The sequence below is a fragment of the Pogona vitticeps genome, chromosome 12, assembly GCF_051106095.1.
Source record: "Pogona vitticeps strain Pit_001003342236 chromosome 12, PviZW2.1, whole genome shotgun sequence".
Lineage (NCBI taxonomy): Eukaryota > Metazoa > Chordata > Lepidosauria > Squamata > Agamidae > Pogona > Pogona vitticeps.
The window spans coordinates 12,955,909-12,976,241 of NC_135794.1; the positions used below are offsets into that span (position 1 = coordinate 12,955,909).

Genomic DNA, 20,333 nt, shown 5'->3' on the forward strand with positions numbered 1-20,333 from the left:
GAATTCAACAGCCTGCTTTAAAAATAACATTAAGACACAAACTAGAACTAACTTCAGTAAGAATGTTGAAAATAACACAATTAAAAAGATAAGATAAACAGGAAGAGGCTTTTAAGTTTTCATACGCCAGTTATATTTGTTTTTACCAAAATGTAACCATCCTGTTTTAGCAGTCTAGAGTAGAAATATATTCTAGGTAAGTTGCATGATTAACCCATTGCAGGAAGATAGAGTAGTCGACTAACCCAAACGATTAATAAGTAATTAACCCTTGGCATAACATGATAAAGCTCTTAAAAACCTGAATAAGGTAATAAAATGTTAGCATGTTAATTTCTTAAGGACCTCATACCAGGCTGTTTCTCCCCTATTCATTTGTAGGCATTTTTATAATCCTTTATAAACAACTCTAATTTGGCTTTATTATTCTTGAAGACTTCTTGTTTAAACTTTATATAAGCAACCACATGGGCTTTGGAAAACTACATGTCTCTGCTCCTATTTTTCCCCATAGATAAATAGTCTTTTCCTCAAACCTTATTATTTCTTCATGGTCCTTTAAAAAATTTCCACAGATGTGTGTTCTGCCTTGACTTATGAACGCCTTGACCTACGAACATTTTGAGTTATGAACAGCTCCGCTGACATAATTTTGTTTTGACTTGCGAACGGTGCTTTGACTTACGAACACAAAAAGGAAGGGGGAAAGGGCGGGAAATTCAAATAGCTAGCTGTAGGTGGCGACGAGGCTGCTGTTTTGTAGCTCTTTCACCCCGGCAGTTAGAGAGTGTGCAATCCAAGGAGACTGCCTACTGAGGTGCTGGTTTATACTTTTTAAAAACTGTTATGGGTATTTTTGCAGCATGATTTTCAGCTGGGGTGTTATGTTTCTGTGCTGTGATGGGTCTTGGTTGTTTGTTTTTTGGGTCCCCTCCCAATTTTCGATGTGTCTTGCATGCTTCCCTTGCTTTTTTCTTCGTTCTCTTTGCATTTTTAATTTGCTCCGTTTGTTTTTTGTGCTTTTGCAATGGTTCCTGCATGCTTCCCTTGCAAATCAGAAATGTTTTTGCAAGGGTCTCTGCTGGCTTGGTTTAAAAGGTACTGGTGTAAAATGTGTTGGTTTAGCACGTGTTTTACTGTAGACTCCAAACTCTCTCCCATTGTCTTCTCTCTGTGTGTGTCTCCCTCCTTTCCTGCCCTTTTTTAAACCTAAGTCATCTTAGGTTAAAAAAAACTCCCCCTGGTGGTAGAGGGCGGATTAACTGGTTTTGCATTAGTTCCTATGGGAACGAATGCTTTGACTTACAAACCATGCCTTGACATAAGAACAAAAAACAGCCAGAACGGATTAATCGGGTTTCAGTGCATTCCTATGGGAAATGCTGTTTTGACTTATGAACGTTTTAACTTACAAACACCAATCCATTACAGATTAAGTTCGTAAGTTAAGGCGCCACTGTATGTGACTTTACTGGTCATAAATGGGGTACTTGTGGCTCTCCAGAACTTATTACAGAAGTTTGTGCAGCCAACAAAACTTAAAAGTTCTCCCTTCTCTCAGAAAAGATGGTATGGGATATAATCAAAACTCCATCTTTAAAACAAGACACAAAAATGTTTAACACAACTTAATGGGAGGTTTTTTGGATCAAGTTCATCTCCTCAGACATAAGAGTGAGACTAATGTAACTCTTATTTGTATCAGGCATACAGCTATGGACCAAGTGACAATGATTCGTTAGTAACAGAATAGGCTATCAGACTGTAATATCAATTTCAATCTGCAAAGGGTAACAATAATGTAGCTGATACAAATGTATCATTTCTTGTATTCTTGAAGGCTTTCATGACCCATCTCTGATGGTTGTTGTATGTTTTTGGGCTGTCTGGCTGTGTCCAGAACATGGCCAAACAGCCCAAAAAACCTACAACAACCATCATTTTATCTCTTGGTGGTTTTTACATTTTTTTTTGGTCTGATATGCTTGTAGAGATTAATATATCTACTAATATATCTATTAATGTAGCTACTACTCCATATTTCCAAGTGAGACGGGCCACAAATTCAATCTCTGGCAGCTCCTCTTAAAAAAGGTGATAACAAAGACCTCAGGCTGAAGTTGACAGTTTTGCACTAAAATGATCATCTGATGCTGTCAGAATCATGCAACATAACACTTAAAAAAACCTTGTGGCTTCAGCTCCAGAAACCCTACTATGTGCCAAGCTCAGATTGAACAATACCCTTATCTCCTTATATAAGGTCTAATTTGGAAACTACCTATGTCTTGAGTGTAATAAAAGATTACTAAACTAAAATGAAGAATATGTTTTCATTTATTATCAGCACTTCATAGTGTGATATGGATCTGAAAGTTATCTGATGTGTACATATGCTTGAAAAGAAAAAATCTCAAGGGAACTATTGAAGTTCTATTGAACTATCACATATGGTCAAAGCTGCTAATCTTAATGTATTACTATATGGTCACAGACCGAAATTAAGATAGTACAACATTAAGAACAACATTATAAATAATAATTAAAGCATACACATATTAAGGAAAAATAGTCAATTAAAGTAATACAGTTTTTTATGACATCTTACAACAGAGAACAAAACCTTAGCCACAGACTCTGTAATTCTTCAGTTTATACATCCCAACAAATACTCCAAATATCACATGAATGGCGTTCCAGGGCAGCTCCTCATAATGGGACAGAGGAGTCACTGTGGAAGCTACAAACAAGACATAGGCCAATGACTCAACTACTTCATCTCAACAAGCACACACAGCCAATCTTAATACAATAGCACCATCCCAGTACTGCTGAAGGGAAACAGTTAAATTCAGCTCCAGAAAAAGCATGACAATATTTGGGGATGAGTCTATCCAGATACCCAGCACGTTTAGGAAATTTAAAATTCAAGCCAAAACGTGTTGGCGAGCAAGATCTGTGGGTATTTGTGAGAGTATATTGCAAATCTATATCTTTAATTCATTGTTCTAAGAAGGGTTTTACAGTAAGATTATCCTGTCTATAGAAAAAAATCCACAGAAAAACCAAGTAAGTGTAATTTAGCTATCAATCCCTTAAACCAAGAATTAATCAAAACATCTTTTTGCAAGAAATAAAGGTAAACTAATGATAATTCAGCATACACAACTTTTAACTAGTATCAAAACGCAAGATCAAGCTCTACAGATATGAGGCCAGCCTCTAATCATAGTTCAGCCTCTAATCATAGTTCTGCGGATGAAGCACACCTAGGCATTCCAAAGAATGAGTGCATACGTTTGAGAGTACATTTTTAACAGCTGAATTAAAACCTTGAATCCATATTGCAATATAGGTGGGGCTTGTCAGCCTGGGAAGGCAGCCCATCTAGGAGAAGGAAAACTCTGATTTCAAACCTCCACTGCCTTGTTACTATATCCACTGATGGAAAAAGCTTCAGAAGTAAATCTCAAGGCAAAATCCGGAGCCAGAGTCTCGGAGGCAGTTTGTGTCGTTCTGACAACTCCTGCGACATCACTGGAATCAGTTGTATTGACTCTTGCCTTTCCATTGGACTATTTCAGCAATGTGGAGAGCGGGGATTTGCTGCTTGGGTAAGAGCCTATCCTCCATATTATTCTACCCAGGCTTCGTGCTCTGGAGAGGACACTCCAGCTTCGTATACAGCGTCAAAGTCGTCCATACAAAGCACATTACCATAGTCTCTCAAGACTGAAGGATGCCTATGATGATGATAATAGATGAGATAGGATTTTGACCTTAACTACCTGCCATACAGCAGGGTTTAAAAAACCCACAGAAGTGCTTTACTTGTATTCTGCGCCACCTGCACTGCCGAATGTCTGTGACTGGTCCAAAAAAGAGTGGAGGAGAAAACAATGCACGGGTATTTAAACTTCTTAACCTGCTCAATATGCTGTCCATAAATTATCCATTTAAGTCTTAGAACTGCAAAGCTGCAAGGGTTCCTGTGGATCATCGAGTCCAGCTCCTGCGAAGGAGGCCCAGTGTGGAACTGAAATCCCAACCTCTGATTCTGCAGCCAAATGCCTAAACCACTGAGCTATCCAGCATTTACCTAGAAAAAGCTATGATCTTGGTTTTCCTAAACTTTAATCATCAGCAAGTTATCTTTGCAATAATCCATACAAACATGTAAAAGTCATTTAAGAACTATTTTAGATAGTGACATAAGAACAGTGTTGTTTGCATATGGAAATAATAGAATATTAATCTCAAAGAATTTTGGTACAGTATATGATATTCTGATCCTAGGCACATTTCAATCAAGTCCTTAAAGTAAAGATTAAATAATGTGGGGGCTGGGATGCAGCCCTGGCACAACCCCCCACCCTGAATTGTTGTTGTTTAGTTGTTTAGTCGTGTCCAACCTTTCGTGAGCCCATGGACCAGAGCACGCCAGGCCCTCCTGTTTTCCACTGCCTCCTGGAGCTGGGTCAAAATCATGTTGGTAGCCCAAATAGGATTTGTCAAATTACTATCAAGACCTCACCTTACTCAAATTGTAGTAATCTGATAAAGGCATTTAGTAAGTTTGGTATCACTATACTGTAGCATGTAACCATATCAGGGGAAGCCGTACAGTGTGGTTGATATGTGTGCTAAAATGGGAGCCTACCAGTCTATATTAGCTTTCAAAATTTGGAGTGGAATTATATTTGATCCTAGGGACTTTCTAATTTTCAGGCAAGAGATTAGGATCTTTATTTCAACCAAAATTACTGGCTCCCATTTTGGCAGATTATTTATGTTGAAAATAACAGAATTTTCCATTCATTGTGTTCTTGAGTCAGCAAAAATTTCAGTAGGTGTGACGATTGCCCACGTCACTCATGCCATTCATATTCATGAGCTGATTTGCATGAACCTATGAGAGGACTGGAGAGGCAGAGTCAACAGCTATATGAGGTTTGGTGGGAGGAGGAGGAGTCAGAGAGAGAGAGAACAGATACTGAGAGATAGAGCTGGTTGGAAAAATAAGTAGAGAGGGTGGTAATAATATAGCAAGAGAAAAAAAGTATGTACTGAGAGAACTGTTGATGATTTTCTTATGTATAATGTGTATCTGAAGAACTTCTGTTATTATTCAGTCTGCTTCACTTCAATAAATAAGTTCTGTTTCTGTTCACAAGACAAGTGTTCAGACAAACGTCATTTATATTGTGGATTGAGGTAATCCACTGATGGCAGCGAGAAGAAAACACGATGTGAGCCTTTGTGAGGGAAAGATAAGCAGGGTCCACAAGGGCGAATGCCACAGTAAGGTTCCCCAATGTCGGCAGGAATGCTGCAATCAACTGAGCCTGAGTCATCTAGACCTAGACTGAGCACTGGTACATAGTGTCAAGAATAGTTTAAAATTATTATTCAAAGTCATATGTACTGAGGTGAGAGTGGACAGGATTAGAATTAGTGGTAAATGCTATATTTTTTAAATTTTCCAACTGAGAAATCCTTAACCAGACTAGATATAGACAGGGGGAAATTAGCACATGCCATATTTTTCTGTGTATAAAACGACACTTTTTCCTAAAATAATTAAAGCAAAATTTCAAGGGTTGTTTTGTACTCTGAAGTAAGGGGGGGAGGGACCAAAGCACTTTGATCCCTGCTTTCCCCCTCCATGTTTTGTAAAGAAAATGGAGGGGGAAAGTGATTCCTGCTTTCCCCCTACATTTTCATTGCAAAAAGCAGATTTCCCCCTTCTCGGATGGAGACTGCTTTGGTCACCATGGTATATGACTTACACTGGTCAGTCGAAAGGCAGATCAAGGAATAGGGATGCAGGCGGTACTAGAGAGGTTACACTCCTCCTGAAAAACCTGGATGCCCAGGTATTGGTAGTGGCCAGAAGTGCATTTTCACAATTAAACTAGTATAGTAACTATATCCGTTTCTGGAGAAATCTAATCTCGCCACTGTCACACATACTCGAATTACTTCCCAGATGGATTACTGTTACTTGCTCTATGGGGGCTGTCCATGGAAAGTGTCAGGATACTTCAGCAGGTCCAAAATGCAGCAGCTAGATTGCTGACTGGGACTGGTCATAGGAATCACATAACCACGTGACACCAGCTCCACTGGCTGCCGATCAGTTTCCACACACAATTCAAAGTGCTGATTTTAACCTATAAAGTTCCTAAATAGTCTGGGTCCAGGCTATCTCAAAGACAGTATCTTCAATTCCGAGCCACCTCAGGTGTTAAAATCATCAGGTGAGGCCTTTCTCTTGGTCCCACCACCTTCATGTGTGCTTCGGGAACACAGGAGACGCTGTCACTACAGCTGCTCACGGACTTTGGAACTCACTCCAACAGGAGGCCAGACTGGCCCCATTTTGCTGCCTTTTGAAAGCAAGCAAAGATCTTTCAGGCAAGCTTTCCCTCAGTTAATGCCTGCATGAGTGACTGGCCACATGGCTGGCAACATGGTAACTTTTAGATGGTTTGTTATGCACTGCTGCTCTGACTGGGTTTTTAGTACTATTTGTGTTTACCATCTCTCAGAATGGTATTTTTGTTCTTTTTTTAGTATTTGCTTTAGCTTTAATATTGTTGTTTAATGTTGTAAGCTGAGCTCACTGTTCGTAGTTTCAAATATTGTCTTTTGATTATGTAAACCACTGTTGTATACTCATTGTTTTCAGCTTTAAATATTATATTTCAAGGATGTAAGCTGTCTTGGGTCCTTTTAAAGGAGAAAGGCCGTGTAAAATGGTTAAATAAATAAATAAATAAATAAATAAATAAATAAATAAATAAATAAATAAATAAATAAATAAATAAATAAATAAATAAATAAATAAATAAATAAATAGATGTAAGCTTAAGTAAGCCAGCCACTGCAATTTTATCACATGGGGAAACCATTCAACTGTAGCCTTCAGTGATGTGAAAATCAGTAATGCCAAACCAGCTTTAGGATGTCCCCTTTCTCTTCTGGATTTAGCATGGATGTCATTTACCAAATATTCAGGCTGATTTTCCTGGTGGATTATGTATCCAATAATAAGATTACATCAAAAGATCTAAAGAGGTTCATAACTCCTGGATCTCTTTGCATAAAGGACCAGGCTATGTTCCATGACAGGATTTTAAGATGGTAGTCATCTGAGATAAGTTCTTTCTATTTAATCCCTGGCCTGGTATTAAAACCAAGTGAACATAATGACTGTTCAACTTGATGTCCAATCAGTCAACTAAGCCGCACAATTTGATTCAACTCTCCTCTTTCATCTATAAAAACAGACTGAATTTCCTTTCTGGGGCTTTGGAATATGGTTTATAATTTACCTATTATTATGCCTCAGTGAGGATTAACATTGTCCCCTTTCGGCTGAGATATCTTATTTGAAGGCATTCTGCATTACTCACCGATTCCCTTGAAAATGTCCTGGGCTGACAATTTTTAAGAGAATGTTTATATATCAACATATTTCCATTGTTTAAGGGGGGATAGTACATATCCTTTTCCTGCTGCTCTGCTGTCACATGGCTATTTATATATTCCAAAAACCCATAATTAATTACTGAATCTTTGTCAGAACCTCAGAGTTGGGTGAGGGCATCTCTCAATGCTGATATTCTGCCAATTACTACTTACTGAGTTGGTTTACATAAGGCCAAAGAAGACCTTAATAATTCCTTCTATTCTGAAACATGAAAGAGAACGAATCCTTTGTTGAATATACTGGTTCTTATTTTCCGCTGAACTGTCTTGATTGCATAGAATGGTTGGGGGTCTGAAATCTTCTAAATTAATAAGATTGCCAAGTCAAGTACCTTTTGATTCAATTTTAGGTTGATTATGAAGTAAATTTGCACATGTAGTATTTTCAAAGGATCTTGTCACCATCAAGCCTTCCCTCTAGAATTTACTCTTTTGTCCATATACTTCCTTGGTGATCGGTCAGCTTCTAAATGCCACCAAAGAATATGTATTGAGTTAAGTCTTGCTCTAAGTGCATTGTATCCTTTATATAATCTCTGATAAAATTCTGTTAGTAACAACCAAATATACTGTAAAAAGGCTGAGTAAAAACGCTGAGTGAAGGTTCTTTCACTTGGCAGTAGTTAAAACAAGTTTTAGTAAAATGTCCCATTCCATTAGCAGCAAAAGAGAAGGCAGGGTGAGAAGTTGGTTTGCTTCATTTTGTTCAGAATACGTACTTAAAATGAAATAAAACAGTGTAGCGATAAGACAGAAAGATACTGAGCAGCTGCTTCCAATAGCTACCGGAAAATGGAAGAATTGCAAATGAACCTTGGAAGCCAAAGGAGCAAAAGGTAAAGTCTGCTATAAAAGTTTTACTTGCACCTGTTAATTCAAGAAGACAAATGTGATGATGGCCCACGTCACTCATGCCATTCATAGTCATGAGCTGATTTGCATGAGCCTATGAGAAGACTGGAGAAGCGGAGTCAACAGCTATATGAGATTTGGTGGGAGGAGTCTGATAAGGGTTGGTTAGTCAGAGAGAGAGAGAGAGAGAGAACAGATACTGATATATAAGGCTGGTTAGCAAAATAGTTAGAGAAAGTGGTATTGCTATAGCAAGAGAAAAGATGTCCTGAGAGAACTGTTGATGATTTGCTTGTGTATAGTGTTTATCTGAGAAACTTCTGTTACTATCAGTCTGCTTCACTTCAATAAATAAGTTCTGTTTCTGTTCACAAGTGTCCTAACAAATGTCATTTTATATTGTGGTTTGAGGTAATCCACTGGTGTCAGCGAGAGGAAAATGCGACGTGAGCCTTTGTAAGGGAAAGACAAGAAGGGGCCACAAGTGCGAATGCCATAATTGGTGTCCAGCAGCAAGATATGAAACAATCCAGTAAAGCCAGAGTTTAAGGGTGAATTTTCTGGAGTTATGGGTACCTTTTAGTCAGAGGTCTGTGGTGAAGAAGTGGGTGCCCTGCTATAGCTTTTGTGGAAAAGCTTAGTGGCTGGGCTTCTGAACCTAGATCTGGGGGAACTAAAGATAGAGAACCGACTCTAAAGGAAAAATTATTTTTTGTTTACCTCAGGATTTGAGAGACCCATTGGCTAGTTTGAAATCCAAGGCTCTAAGAGATAAGGGAACACTGGTAGATAAAAAGTAGAAGCCTGGAAGCCGGGGTCAGAGCGGGTCAGAACCTGTGGATTTGTTGCAACAGAACTGGAGGACTGAGAAGTCTAGTTGCTCTGTAGCTGTAAAAGCCCTTAAAACCCTGCAATGCAAACCCATACCTAAGAAACCAAATATTGAAGATATAGAACACGATGATGAAAATCTCAATGCATCTAAAATAAACCAAATGTTTGAGATTACACTTAAAAGAAACATGATTGTGAACTTGGACGTGACCCATGATAGTGGTCCCCCACATATGGAGAACTTCGCAACAAAAGTACCTGTGGGTGAATTTGTTAGTGAGGAGGAAGGCATAAGCTATAAGATTTCAATGAAGAACGCAGTCATAGCTGTGCTGGAGAAGTGGAAGAACCCGCCTAACCTTCCCACAGCTGAGAAACCTAAGCCACTATTCAGTGAGAAAAGAGACTTAACCTGGAAGAGGCGAGCCAAGGACATCCAGTAGACATCAGAGTGCCCGATGACTGCCACTCGACAGAAGAGAGCGTGGACTTAAAGATCTGCCTTTGTTGTGCAACTGGGGGTTCACAATCTGTGTGGATGCATCGAGTGTTGGACTTGGAGTGCTGCTGTGCCAAGCGGATGACAGTGAAAATCTGCACCCAATGACTAATCAGCAGGAGCTTCCAACCTGATGAGAAACATTGGTCTGCCATTGAGAGGGCATGACTATCAACTATTTGGACACTGCAAAGACTGAAGCCTTACGTTTGGGGGAGGAACTTCATCCTTTGCACTGACCCTTTCCCCCTGGTGTGGCTACAAACTATGAAAGACGCTAACAGTAAGCTTGCAAGATGGACACCGAACCTGTTAAGACTTTGAGATGTGCAGCATAAAAAGGACTCAGAATATGGTTGCTGAAGCCTAGTCTCGAAGGCCAAATGACTAATGGATGGATAAAAGATGGATAATAATTTAGTATTAAATGTTCTGCTTGTGCACTAGTTATGAAATGCAATTAAAATGAAATGTCTCATTGAATGCTGATGAGCTGAGAAGTGTATAGCGATGGGGAAATAATAATGGTGAATAGAGGTAATGTAATCTGTCTTAATGTGAGTAATGCAAATGTTTATAATTGTATGGATTGTTTTAAATGTTTAAAGTAGTAAGTTTGATCTAGTAAACATGGTAATAGAGAGAAAACTAGTATAAGGTATGTTTAAGTACATGCCAAATGTAATGTGTTATATGTTAACATATGGTATTTGATTTAGGACGTAACTGGTAAGCATATTAATATGATGGTGTGTTGTATGTAATATTCCCTATATGTTCCGTTGTTCATAAGGGTAAACTGTAAGGTTTTCCCTCACAAAACAAACTTTTTCTTAGGGGGGAGGAATCTGATGATCACTCACATCACTCATGCCATTCATATTCATGAGCTGATTTGCTTGAGCCTATTATAAATCTGAAGAGGCGGAGTCAGCAGCTACATGAGGTTTGGTGGGAGAAGGAGGAGTCAGATAGGGTTGGTTAGTCAGAGAGACAGGGAAGAGATACTGAGAGAGCTGGTTAGGAGAATAGGCAGAGAAGGTGGTAATGATATAGCAAGAGAAAAGAAGTATGTACTGAGAGAACTGTTTATTTGCTTGTGTATGTTTATTGGAGAAACTTCTGTTATTATTATTATTATTTATTTAATTTATACCCCGCCTATCTGGCCCACCGGACCACTCTAGGCGGTTATGTAATCTGTTTCACTTCAATAAATAAGTTCTGGATTTGTTCACAAGTCAAGTGTTCAGACAAACATTTATATTGTGGATTGAGGTAATCCACTGGTGGCAGCGAGAAGAAAACACGACGTGAGTCTTTGTGAGGGAAAAACAAACAGGGTCCACAAGGGCAAATGCCACAATGACATCATTCCATTGTATTCTCGATGGCTTTCACGGCCAGGATCTGATGTTTTTTGTGGGGTTTTCGGGCTCTTTTGACGTGTTCTGAAGGTTGTTCTTCCTGACGTTTCACCAGTCTCTGTGGCCGGCATCTTCAGAGGACTGGAGTAGGAACTCTGTCCATGCTCTGTTGCTGTTTGTTGGATAGTTGAGTATTTATAATTGTGGGAACAGCTTTTGTCCTTTTCAGGATATAGGGTGATGATGGTGATCAGCATGTCTTTGTTGTGGATGTATTGTTGTGATAAGGGGGAAAGATTATCTGTCACTGTGATTGATGGGTGTCTTTAGCTGGTCTTTTTTGTGTAATGATCCCTGGTCCTTGTGGTTGGGTAGAGTTCGTTGACCTTTTGCAGGCTGTAGTTTTCAGTGCTAGGAGCCAGGCCTTGTTAAGTTTTAGACTTTCTTCTTTCTTGTTGAAGCTCCGCTGGCGTTTATGGATTTCAATGGCTTCCCTGTGCAGTCTAACATAATGATTGCTGGTGTTGTCCTGTACTTCAGTATCTTGAAATAGAGTTTCCTGTCATTTTTCTGGTTGTTTTAATCTGCAGTGTCTCTCATGTTCTTTGATTTTGGTGTGAATGCTGCGTTTTGTGGTTCCAATATACTGTATACCTATCCACAACTGAAGTACCAGACAACACCATCAATCATTATGTTAGACTGCACAGGGAAGCCATTAACATCCATAAACACCAACAGAGCTTCAACAAGAAAGAAGAAAGTCTAAAACTTAACAAGGCCTGGCTCCCAGAATTGGAAAGGACTACTCCAGTCCTCTGAAGGTGCTGGCCACAGAAACTGGCGAAACGTCAGGAAGAACAATCTTCAGAACACGGCCAAAGAGCCCAAAAAAACCACAACAACCAACATCATTATATTGTCTAGGTCTTTAGATAACATAAAACTGAACATAACCTAATATTTACTTATTTATTTAACTTATATGCCGCCCACACTACCCAAAGGTCTCTGGGCGGCTTAAAACAATTAAAATACAATTAAAAAGGTAAAACAATTACTGTATATTTCGCTCCATAAGATGCACCTCCAAATAAGACGCACCTCATTTTTAGGAGAGGAAAACCAGAAAAAAAATATTCTGGCAAATTCATAAGGCAGTAGCAATAGATAGATGTTGTCACATCAATTACCTCAAACTTCTTGCAGTGTACAACACAGTGAGAGCTTTTGAACAATTTGTAGTTGGCAAAGTTATTCCAATAGCCACAGACAACACTACAATGCTTTATATCAACCACCAAGGAGGAACAAAATCCATGTCTTTTTTGCTACTAACAGTACAGTTTTGGGACTGGTGTATTCTCAAGCATGTCATTTCACAAGTCATACATGTACCAGAAGTGGAGAATCATGAAGCAGACTTCTACAGCAGGATGACACACAATGAGTGGGAATTACAGTACCATCTCAAGTTTTAACACTTATAATGAATTGTTATTGCACTGAAAGAGATGAATAAACAGATTGTTGCTGGGTAGTCAATAAGAGCTATGATGAAGAAATCACCACCAGCACAGGTGTAAGCAAACAGCAAAGCATGCCTCACTTCCACTCCCTCCCTTCCTTCCTTACAGCAAAAGTTTTTTCTCTCTCCATCATTCAGTTCTTTACTGAAGGAGGATTGTGGGAGGAACATCTAGCCCCTGATGGGGGTCCTGTGGGGCACCCCAAAACACTGAGTAGCTCTCCTGGCCTCTTTCAGGACTGGGGCTGTGCAGCACTGTTCTGATCAGGAGGTACAGCCGGCGGTCACCATGCCTTTGGGGGATAGTGCACACAAAGGGCCAGGAGGCTTAGGGGCCATTCAAACTGAGACCTGGCAGGGGAGAGACCATTGTTGTAAAAGTGGTTTTCCCAGGGTAAGGCTCATCTATTGCACTTCAGATGAGCTGACCCCTGTGATTTCCCCAAATGTGGGAAAATCAACTGCCTAAGTGGGAGATTGTGTTTGTGGTTTCCCTTGGTCTTTCTAGAACCACTCTTTGGTCCTTTGCTATTTTCACTGCTTGCTGCCATAGGCCTGTTTGCCTTGCTGGTTTTCCAGGTGGGCTGCAGGAGGCAGATCCTAGAAAGCTAGCAGTGCAGAATGGTGAGGTCCAAACAGAAAGCAGTCTCTGCTGCCAGTTCAGAGGCCTCCCAGCATGGCAGTGGGAGGCTTTTGGGTGGAGGTGGCTGAACCCTGCATTCACTCCATAAGACGCATGCACTTTCCCTCCCACCTTTTTGGAGAGAAAAAGTGTGTCTTATGGAGCGAAAAATACGGTAAATACAATTCAAATATATACTCTAAAATTGTCACCAGGACCCACAGTTCATATTATTTCAATTAAAAGCCTTCTGGAACAGGAAGGTTTTGACCTGGCGCTGAAATGTCATCAGCGTCAGCACCAGATGAATCTCAGTTGGGAGGGCATCCCATAGTCTGGGGGCAGCTGCTAAAAAGGCCCTTTGTCTACAAGCCTCCTTCTTGCCTCCTTGAGGAACGGCTTTTTCAAAAGGCCCCCTGGCTAGATCTTAACTGCCAGGTAGGTTCATATGGAAAGAGGCGGTCCTTCAAGTATCCAGGGCCCAAGCCATTTAGGGCTTTATAGGTCAAAACAAGCACTTTGAATTAGGCCTGGGCAGCAACTGGTAGCCAATGTAATTTAAACAGAATCGGCTTGATGTGTTCCCTAGTGGCCCCACCACTCACCAGTAGTGCAGCTCGATTCTGGACCAGTTGCAGTTGCTGGACCATCTTCAAAGGCAGCCCCACATAGAATGCATTGTAGTAATTTATATGAGATGTTACCAGTTCGTGTTTAACTGTCATGAGACTCCGCTCGTCCAGGTAGGGCCACAGCTGGTATAATTTCCACAGCTGAAGGAAGGTGCCTCTGGCCACTGAGTCCACCTGGGCTTCCAGAGTTAGACTGGGGTCTAGGAGCACTCCCAGGCTGTCTGGGCTCTGTGTGCAGAGAGAGGGCGCTTAGGTGCAATTGTGTCAACCACCCAGGTCATCTCCCTATTCCATAGGGTGACCTGAGCTTTGTCAGACGTGCCGACTATATCAGATGGATAGTCCTCCAGAGCATTCAGGAAACCATCTGGATCCATTAGTCTCCGAGGATGGATCATCTTAATAGAGCCCCCACCCTTGCAGAGGGGAGAAGAAGCTAATAGACTAAACTTGACCAGGAAGTCGTCTGACCATTACAATGGGGTCACAACCAGCCCCTCCAGATCCAAACCACAATTTTCCAGTCCCTAATATGAGCTCTTCATTGCCTTTGTAATGGCATTCAGTAATGACATTCACCAAAGATATGATTCTACTAGAGCCAGGTATACCCAACTGGTAAAAAAATCTCTTTCAGGCAGCCAAACTGAGAAGTTTTATAACAGCTTGTTCTTACAGTGTTTCAGTTAAGGGCTCAGCTAAGACCAATGTGTAATTACTGAAGGATAAGAGCACTGTAAAGGCATGGACCCATATAAGACAGGGTCCCATGATGAATCCGGAAACTATTGTCTTTACCTGCAACGGTATTTCCTAGAGCTATCTTGACCCTTAGACTGGACCTAGACTTCTCTTTGTGATTCCTTGACTCTAGCATTATTACTTCTGGTTCTGACTGATTCTCTGGCTTCTGACTTTGGACTGACCTCTGCCTTTCATTTACTGAAGTAAATCACGTTAGTTCTTTAGCTAAAATTCTGTATGGAGATGAGGTCACGAGAAGACAGAGGAATAAGAAAACAGGTACAGATGTGTAACAGGTGTTGGGCTACACTGGAAATTCTAAGAATGTCCCCCCAAAACCCCTTTGAGGAAATTAGTTATGCTAATTTTGAACACAAATTATTAGGTGCAAGTTAGGCTTTTATCTGATAACAGTATTTTTAAAATATAAAAATAATGCTTTAAAAAAAGCAATGTCCTTAACAACTACTTCCTTGGTATCTGTATATGGAACAACACAAAGCCCTCAGCTAGATCCAAAAGCACATTAGATCATCACAGATATATTGGTGCAACAGGATAGACTCAGCAGGTAAACAGAACAACCAGAAAAAGCCTAAAATCAATTTATGGGGAAATGTTTACCAGAAGTTACATTCTTGGGAACAGCAGCCTTATCCTGCAGAAACCAAATCATAAAGCCGCTTGTCCCTATGCAATCTTTAAGAAGAAAATACTTTTAAATTTTATTTTTAGGAATTAAGAATATGTTGGTTTTAGTACTGTGCTTTGTGATTTTTTAATTTTTTTATAAAACTTTTACAGTTCATTAAAAATATTAATAAACATTCACGTAAAGATATTCTATTCCTAAACTACAAGTGGCTAACACACCATATGTGGGTGGAGCAACAGAGTGATTGTCTACTGAAATGGGCTGATAGCTTTTATGCCAGAAGCTATACATTTGAAAAAAGCAAAGTTTCAAAACTATTTAGCCTCCTTTTTTCTATGCTGGGGAAGGATGGGAACAGTAATAGAGGGAAAGGCAGAATCCCTGGCAGAATTTTGCCTCCTATGTTCCTAACTGCACAGATTGAATTGGAATTTTAAGTGCTACTGTTTTTATACCTTCACACATCTATGCAAACTAAGTGTTAAGGAGTAAACAGGTATTAGATGTAAATAAACAGATATGAATAACAAAGACAAACCTTCAACGCCACTTATACACTTCACTCGGTCCCGGACCTCAACATTGTAGCCCTCAAAGGACATGAAGACACCATCTGGTTGGTAAGGTGCTCTCTGTGCATACACTTTTGAGTAGCTGTGAGAAAATTCAAACCTGTCGTAGCCATCATACTGGGCAATTTTCCCATAGACTTCAAAGTACTTCTCCACCCAAGAGAATGGCAGGAAGACCTCATTCCCTTCCCTTCTGCCTTTAATTGTTTGCTCATCATTGATAATACAGTCTATTTCTTCATACTTAAGCCCCAGGATCTTACTCCCCTGGAAGCCTCCAACAACTGGGGGAGCCTTCTGCTGCTCTTGGGGCGAGGCTTCTTCACTCTGCTGCTTGGCTGGGCTGTGTACATAGTTGTTGCTTTCTGATGCAGCGGCTCGCTTTTCTATTCCATCAGCTCTGAAACTGCTGCTTGGGTTATGCAGAAATGGAGTTCCTTTGTTACTGGAACATCTATTCCACAGTAGGACTGTGATGAGAGTGAAGAGAACGCAGATGATGATTAAAGTCTTATAGTTGACCCGAGCTGCCAAGCAACGCATATTCACATCATATCTGAAAACAAATTAAAGCATTTTAAGAAATAAAAATATAGAAATTGAACATTTATCTGAGCTTTGAGAAACGCAGGAAGGGTTATACTAAACACATTTCAGTCACCTTTCTTGGAACCTACCTAACATCCTGATGTGAAAGACGTAAAACAAGAGGATTTTTAAAAGACAATCAATCAAAAGAGAAGATATATGAACAAGACAAAGTTTGCTACTACTCATCTTTCCCTGAAAAATCAGCAGGATTTTGATAGGGTACAGCAGTGATTCCCAACCTTGGGTAACCCAAGTGTTCTTGGACTGCATTTCCCAGATTCATTTGGCATCAGCTGGGAGTCCAGGACCACCTGATTTATCTAAAGTTGGGAGCCACTGGGGTATAGGAACACAGATGAGGCCTGGCACTCAGCCAATACTCTACATGAGTGGCTTGTATAGCATAGAATCTGATCCTGAATCCTCCCCAGACATTCCATGGTAGATATATCAATGTGGAAACAATTCCCCAAGAACAGAGAACCTGAGAACAGTCAATATACATATATCAAAACCAGATCAATCAAAGGCCAACATGCACAGAAAGTCTCTTTCTTTGTTAATTTGGAAAGACATTCCACACAGGGCAAAACAAAATATGACTGCATCCTTTCAAGTAAAAAAAAATCACACTTGCATTTCAGCAATGACTTATTCATTGGCAATGCCAAATAAGTGCAGGTGTAGAGCCACTGAATATTTTCAGCCAACAAAATTTATTCAGTATACAAATAAGAATTAGAATCTAAGGGGGTATGGCTTGGGTTCAATGGCAGAGAGTTTAACTCCTCTACATCATTCATCTTCAGAACATTGATGGGGAGAAAGAGGAAAATTCCAGGGGCTGATGGACAGGTAAGTGATCTTGTGTGTTTGCATGTGTGTGCCTGAGAGAGAGAGAGAACTGTTGTTGGGGCAAGATGTGGCCATGAGGAGCTAAATAAACCTTCTAATGCTTCTCATGAACTGTCCAGGACTCTAAAAGACAAGAGCCTTACATATATACAAACAACCCTCACATCTTAAACTGCAGACCCACAGAATTACAAAGCTGTAGAAGTTATAAATCTTTAAATCTAAACTTACATTGTGTCAGCAGAAAATGAAAGTAAAAATCTTCTAGTTTTTTGCATGCATGATATAGTTATTTTGGTGTTGAGCACCACCTGCTGGCGATTCCTATAACAGAAGTATGGTAAAAAGTGCTGTTTCTTCATAGCATGGAAAATTAAAAGGCTTTGAGCCATTCTTAGGACTAGTTCAAAGTAATACAAGTGGGTTGGAAAAAAGAGGACTCTGGTCAATTGAAATCTAGGTTATCTGATCATCTGGCGAGATTAATTCAAACTGAAATGGATCAAAAAGGTCAAAAATTAGAACCGATGGATATGAAAAGGGTGTTCAATGCTATAGCAAAAGTGAGTCAAAATGTTCTGGCAGCAGATTAAAATATGAAAAAAAAATTGAAACAGACAGTGGTAGACATGAGTCAGAATTTACAGGACTTGGGCAAGCAAGTCAAAACTACCCAAGAGAATTATAAAAAGTTAAAAACTGAATCTCAATTTAAAAATATGGATGATAAAGTTGTGGTTTTGTAAACCCATGTTAAATGCAATTCTACCAGATTAATGCACAAAGTAATGGCTAATACTGATTTAAAGGTCCAGATGGTATTACAGCAAGATAATGCTATAAGAAATAATCTCAGGATCACAGGAATTTGAGAAAGGAGACTGGGAAAGAAAGACCTAATGAAATTAATTTTGGCCTGGAGGGGAGCAGACGGAGCAGATGGAGGTACAGAAAAAAAATTGATGTCCACTCCACCACAGCCTGCCCCCTGCCCATGTTGCCTCCCTACCTTGGCTGTCACAGTCCATGCCCGCCACCGGTGCCACCTCCACTACTGCCACACACTTGCTAATGAGGCCTCATCCATCACCCGACTTGGCCACAGTCTGCTCCATCATTGCCTGCCATAAGATAACCAGGCTGCCTTTTGCAAACATGGCAGCTGTGGCTTCCCTGCCCTAAGGGAAGCTGCAGCTGTCATCTTTGCAAATGGTGGTCCTGTTTTCTTTACAGCAGGCTGCTAGATGCTAAGATGGTGCTAGAGGCTGGAGGCAGTATAGGTCAGTGGTTCTTAACCTTTGTTACTCTGATGTTTTTGAACTGCAACTCCCAGAAACCCCAGCCAGCACAGTTGGTGGTGAAGGCTTCTGGGAGTTGCAGTCCAAAACTCCTAACCCAGGGTTAAGAACCAGTGGTATAGGTCCTGGTGTATAAGGGAGTGAAAAGGAGCAGGCTATTGGGGAGGCTGTCTGCCTATGGGCCCACTGATCAGCTGTTTAGCAGGGCCTACAGGCAGAGTGAGAAGGCCAGAAGCAGAATGGAAAGGCTAGCTTTCTCTCTCTGCCTATGGGGGATGAATAAAACTGGAGAAATAGTCATCCTCTTGTATTTGTTGAGGTCTCCGGAACTGACAAATACAAAGGGAAGAATATTAAACAAATCAGCAATTTTAAACAAATATTTCAATTCATTTTTTTAATTCGTCCCCCATCTCTACTTCTGACATATATTTTGAGAAGAAACACAGAACTAGAACATCGTAATCAAGGTGGCATTCTCACTGGGCCCATTACTCCTTCTAATAGTGATAATCAAGCTGAAATATATGAGTGGAAACATGTTACCAGTCACTTTATCTTGCATTGGCTGAAACTCCAGTCTTTTTCCTTTTTCCTTATCTAAAATGAGGCAACTTCATAGTTGTGCTGGTGATTACAACACTGCAAGAAATGACTTCACATTTCCTTAAATAGGAAATTTCTACAGTAGCGTAGGTAGCACTACTGGGAAACAATGGAATCTCTTCTGTCTCTACAATTCATTCTAGCTCCTTCAGGATACAGTACAATAACTCTGTAAAACAAGAAACAACACTGGACTTCTTTCCTATTAGGTTGAAACATTTCACTACTCATCCAAGTAGTTTCTTCAGTCTGAGGAGAGTTTGTAAGGAACTCCTGATAAATCCTCCATGGTTTCACTTTCCCCTTGTCTGAATAGGCTCGTTAGAAGGACAAAGGAATGAGAGTGAGTGAAAATCCTACATCTGCAGTCCTTTTCCACATATTATTATGGGTCATTAACAATGGTCTTCCTGATCTTTTTGGAGATGGATGTACAGTGGTGCCTCAAATAGCGATGTTAATGTGTTCCACAAAAAACATCGCTATTGGATTTCATCGCTATTCGAAATACAGTTTCCCATTGAAATGCATTGAAAGCCGGCTAATCCGTTCCAATTGGAACGAATTGCCGTCGCTATTCAAAAATCTCCATAGGAAACATCGCTATTCAAAACGCGGTTCCCCCATTGAAATGCATTGAAACCTATTCAATGCATCTCAACGGGGGAAAAAATCAACAACAAATTAAAAAAGAGTGCAGCCGCCGCCTCCTCGGAGGAAGAGGAGGAGGTGGAGCGGGAGATGGGGAGCTAGGCGCACGGCCATGCCAGGGCCCTTTCCCTTCCCCCGCCGCCGCCCAGCAACAGGCCCCCCCAGCACCGGGGCCCCACCTGCCCGCCCTCCGCAAGCTCTCGGCCCACAGTGACGGCTCCAAGGCCGGCAGCCCTCAGCCCCCGGGGGGCTGGTGAGCGCGAGAACATTTTAAAAATGCAGGTACTGTAGCAAACGCAAGGCTGTTTAAACCATCACTACTCGATAATCACCCATAGGAAACATCGTTATTCAAAGTGAAAAAATGCCCCGAAAACCTCATCGCTATTCGGTTTCCTCGCTATTTGAAGCACTCGCTATTCGAGGCACCACTGTACTCATTTTGGACTGAGATGATAGGTGGATTCAGAGAGGGGTAAGGGAGGCCACACATGTGCATTAGATCATGCACTAACTCTTTCATTCCTAGCAGA

General features: G+C 40.6%; 1 protein-coding gene and 1 pseudogene across 6 annotated transcripts in view; one reads left to right on the forward strand and one right to left on the reverse strand.

The window, feature by feature from the left end:
- Positions 1-20,333, reverse strand: part of GLCE (glucuronic acid epimerase) — a 70,817-nt gene that overhangs the window by 21,338 nt on the left and 29,146 nt on the right. For 5 of the 6 annotated variants that reach the window (XM_078380871.1, XM_020808159.3, XM_020808160.3 and 2 more), the window contains exon 2: positions 15,766-16,355. In XM_078380871.1, the coding sequence (XP_078236997.1) occupies positions 15,766-16,342 (577 nt within the window). In that variant the 5' untranslated portion in view covers positions 16,343-16,355. The remainder of the gene's footprint in view (positions 1-15,765; positions 16,356-20,333) is intronic. The other variant, XM_078380872.1, reaches the window with a different exon arrangement.
- LOC140702487 (U1 spliceosomal RNA) lies at positions 12,916-13,070 on the forward strand (annotated as a pseudogene).